We start from the raw sequence: 4,289 nt of genomic DNA, 5'->3' as shown, positions 1-4,289 counted from the left end.
AAATTACTAGATTACTGCTTGATGAACTAATATTTATATGTTATCCTTCTTCGGTTTTAAAAGACACCATTGTGATCTAGACGCTCTACTCTCAAATCACGATGTACCCTTACAAATTTAGTTAAATATGTATTTTGGGTATTATTTTTATCATATGTATTATTTTTAATATAGAATGTTATCCTTCTTCGGTTTTAAAAGACACCATTGTGATCTAGACGCTCTACTCTCAAATCACGATGTACCCTTACAAATTTAGTTGAATATGTATTTTGGGTATTATTTTTATTATATGTATTATTTTTAATATAGAATGTTATCCTTCTGCGGATTTAAAAGGCACCATTGTGAGCTACACACTCTACTCTCAGTGGAGCCATAATGTACACTTACAAGCTTAGTTGAATCATTTAAAATGTTTTCAACCTTCTTTAAGTATTCATTTTTATCCAAAATTACAATAGCGTTTCCTTTATCAGACTTAGAAATGATACCACCTTCGTTTTCGTTTAAAATCTTTAGTAACTATTACAAATGAATATTAAGTTTTTGCAATATTCTTAGAATAATAGCAATCAAGTGATATGAGTTAATTGCCTTAATGATAACTACATGTATTAGAAAGTTATGTAAAGATTGCAAAACAAATTCTGTCTTACCAACTAAAGGGTGAATAAAAGAAATTCCTAGATTATAGTTTTTATTCAGTTACAGACAATATATGCATATGCAAAGGGTTGAGCATATAATATTAAAATTATTCTAACGGGGCTGGCTCTAAGGGGATCTTAGAGTAGGCCGTGCACCCCCAAGTTTCATTCTTGCCCACCCAAATACATTCTTCTTAGCACTTTAAAAACATATTATCAACTTGAAAAAAATCATATAACTTTTTAAAATCGCCAAGAAAAATAAATTTGAGTGTGACAAACAAACGAATATATATTTTCCTGTAAATTCATATCACTATATGGTGGCCCCCATTAAAGCTCCACTGCTCCACCCTCCTAAGGGAGAGGAGCTGGAGCCAGGCCTGATTTTTAATATGCAATTCAACAAGTTACATAACATCTAAAGCCAATATAAAAATTTTGGTGGAACGGAATATATCAGAACTACATTCTGACGTTGCTTGTCGTTGCGTAGATAGTGTGATGCTACCAAAAACTGATCGCTTTTTGGACAATCATGCAACAGCGTTTACCGACGCAATATATTCTTACACTTAGATCTTAAAGATCTTCTTCAAATCGAAGAATTTCCAATACATGAATATCTATTGAATTTAATAGCACTGGGAAACAAAGGAAAATGGATCAACCTGTAGCATCAGAACTATCAAGAAAGAGATCTGGAGCAAGTCGTATCCTACTCAGGGTAAGCAAAGTACAGTATCCTTTAACAGCTGAGAATCAATGAACACAAAGCTCAATGGCAAAAGCAGTCTACGTGCTCCAGAACTCAACATACTCAAGAATGGTTTTCTTCTGGAAAAGCAACACCAGTTAGTGGCATTCAGGTTTATTCCACGACATATCCGTTCAACCGTCGTGTATCTCAAGAAGTTGAAGAATGAAATGAATATTTATGCTATTCTATAAGAAAACATACTGGTCAAGTCTTGGATGCATCAGCTATGGGCTTTCATATGATAGATCTGATGAAATGAACTAGGAAATTGTGCATCGTGGAAAGCAGCAGGAAGAGGAGTGGGTTTTAGACATAACAGCCTTACGACAGAGCCCTTGAAATGGGACTACGCTGCAAAGTTCTTGTCAAGATGCACAGTCATCAGATAAAGCGTGATCAGACGTGGTACAAGAAATATCCCCAGTCTTAGAAATGATAAATCTCGAGTCTGAACACATCTTTATGAAGTGAGTGTATGACTCGGAAAGGATTGTTACATATCCTGACTCAAAAGCGATCAATTTTTGATAGCATCATAGATATATGAATCACTAAAGAATGGCAAAATGTAGTTATTATACATTCCGTTTCACTACAAATTTATATCGGCTGCTGTTGTCACGTGACTTGCTTATTTGCATATTCAAAATCGTTTTGATGTAAGGTACTTCACTCTCTGTACATACACTGTTACGTTTTCACATTTGATTGAGGAGTTTCACACATGTTATAAATGCAAATGTTTTATCCGATATGTAGTTTACTTTCACTGAAATTTTGTTTTTTGGTATTAATAGGGTCTGACGGTTTCTATATTGTATTGCTTCCTGAACGGTGAGGTAGGTAGTATTCTGTGTTTATAATATTGCTACTGAAAACTTACCATTTGCAGATCCTAATTTTGTGATAACGACTTTGTGTTGGATGTACCTGCCATAAGAGCTTCTGTATCAAAATTGCCAAATAATGAACTGTGCTGAAATGACATTAATATTTTACGACATATAATTCAGTTTCATAAATATATGTTATATAAATATCTCGTATTTATGCCAACCAGCTTATAAATTATACCTATGATTTAAAATATATCGGAAGCTAAAACTTGTACAATTTAAGACAATTAACTTGAAAATTCGTATAATTTTAAAGCATGTTTTCGCTGCTTTATTTGATTTTTGTTGCTTCTAAATACGTAACACCTTCAAGCTTGCCCAATGGAAGTTTGTACACAGTTAATGACACCTGTGAACCATTTTTTTAAGCTTACAAATAAAAATTCTGTATATTAAACGGTGACTGAAAATTCTTAGTGATTCTTCCGTAATTACTATTTTAATATTTATACACCCGTTAGTTCCCTACGCCAGTTCAAGAAATTTGAAATTTGGAAGAAAACAATATTTAAGTAAATTCTTCAGAGAAAAATAATGCATTTGCAGATTTAATAGTTTGGGAATCGTTATTATTTGACTTGGTTCCATATGGACCCCTCGCGATTAATTAAGGGTTAAATATTTTTGCCAGTTGAAAAAGATAACATTCATTACAATTTCTTCCACCTCGTCTTTCTTATTGTAATTCGTTTTGCGACTAAAAATTAGATGATTGAAAAGCAGCCCATCTAAAATTATTAATATCGTGGTCATCATTCAAATTTCATTTTGTAACTCGCAACTTACAGAAGAAGAAAGACTTCAGGAGTTACATCTACTTTCAAACATATTGAATACAAGCTCACTTTTTCTAACACTATATTGTTTTGCTACTGATATGTTTTTTATGTAAATCACGAAGTTCAAAATATTTTATCTAGGATATCTGTTATTGTATGTGCAGCATGGATATCTGTTATTGTGTGTGCAGCATGGATATCTGTTATTGGATGTACAGCTCGCATTTAATAGGGTTAAATGAGTTTTACTCCTAACTGATGATTCGCTTATTCAGGTTCGAAACACACTCCGCCAGCATCTGCAGCGTTGGAAAGCCTCTCGTTCTTTGGGCGGTTCCACCCGTTACTCCATGACTTATCGGTTCTCAAACAATCGGAAAAGCTCTCGGCTCACTACTTGCGGAAGAGGAGAAAAACTGGACCTCAAAGAAAGTGAAACAATCACTCTCAGGGATCAGAGCATTATAACTTCCGCTACAGGAGAACGGCTCAGAAACGGAACTTGTAGCCGAGGAAATACAAAGGACGAAGTTGATGTTTAAACTTTTAAGTATAGTATACCAAAAATTGAAGGGAATTAAAGACGGTGACGATCGTAAATATATTAAAAGTCTGACGTACTTTCTCTACTGTACACTTTCTAACTTATATTTAGTTGCCGAGGTAACGTAGTGTATATAAGTAAATGAAATGCTTTTGAAATAGTTAGACATATAAATTAATATCATCCATCTTAAAATCTAGAAATGCTTTAAACTTAAGAAAATTATTTATATGCTTGTTTAATACACATTGAAAAAGTTTTAAAATGTTCAAAAATGATAATATAAACTACAATTAATAAAGTAAAAATTGAATAATGTAATCACAAAATGAAAAATAAGATACTGCAACAAAAGTAGCGACTTTAACAAAATTAGAAAAGAAACCTTGTTTAGGTCATATACAACTGTTTAAGTGGATTCAACCAAGTTCTTATTCTAGTTAGGATTGGAACCAAAATTGTAAACTTAACGCCCTCCATGTTTTATTTAATTATTTATTATTTGGAAAAGTCTTAAAATCTTGAATGTAACAGTAATCGTTAAAAGTGAACTGTGTGCGGTTTTTTTTTTCAGGTCTAGACTGGAAAATTTTTAAAAGGCGATATTTATATTACTAAAAGCTTTTTTCATTTTGTTAAAGTCTGTGCTTGCTTAGAGAG

The 4,289-nt window shown here is 32.8% G+C and overlaps 1 protein-coding gene across 1 annotated transcript in view; it reads left to right on the top strand.

The window, feature by feature from the left end:
• LOC111085695 (diuretic hormone receptor-like) overlaps positions 1-3,885 on the top strand; it is a gene marked incomplete at its 5' end in the record, with an annotated part of 10,879 nt that extends 6,994 nt beyond the window's left edge. The window contains 2 exons of the mRNA XM_022385512.1: positions 2,208-2,249; positions 3,361-3,885. Of these exons, the coding sequence (XP_022241220.1) occupies positions 2,208-2,249; positions 3,361-3,627 (309 nt within the window). The remainder of the gene's footprint in view (positions 1-2,207; positions 2,250-3,360) is intronic.
• Between the last annotated feature and the right edge of the window lie 404 nt (positions 3,886-4,289).

This window comes from Limulus polyphemus, unplaced genomic scaffold (assembly GCF_000517525.1).
Source record: "Limulus polyphemus unplaced genomic scaffold, Limulus_polyphemus-2.1.2 Scaffold558, whole genome shotgun sequence".
Classification (NCBI taxonomy): domain Eukaryota; kingdom Metazoa; phylum Arthropoda; class Merostomata; order Xiphosura; family Limulidae; genus Limulus; species Limulus polyphemus.
This window is presented reverse-complemented; position numbering and strand designations above follow the sequence as displayed.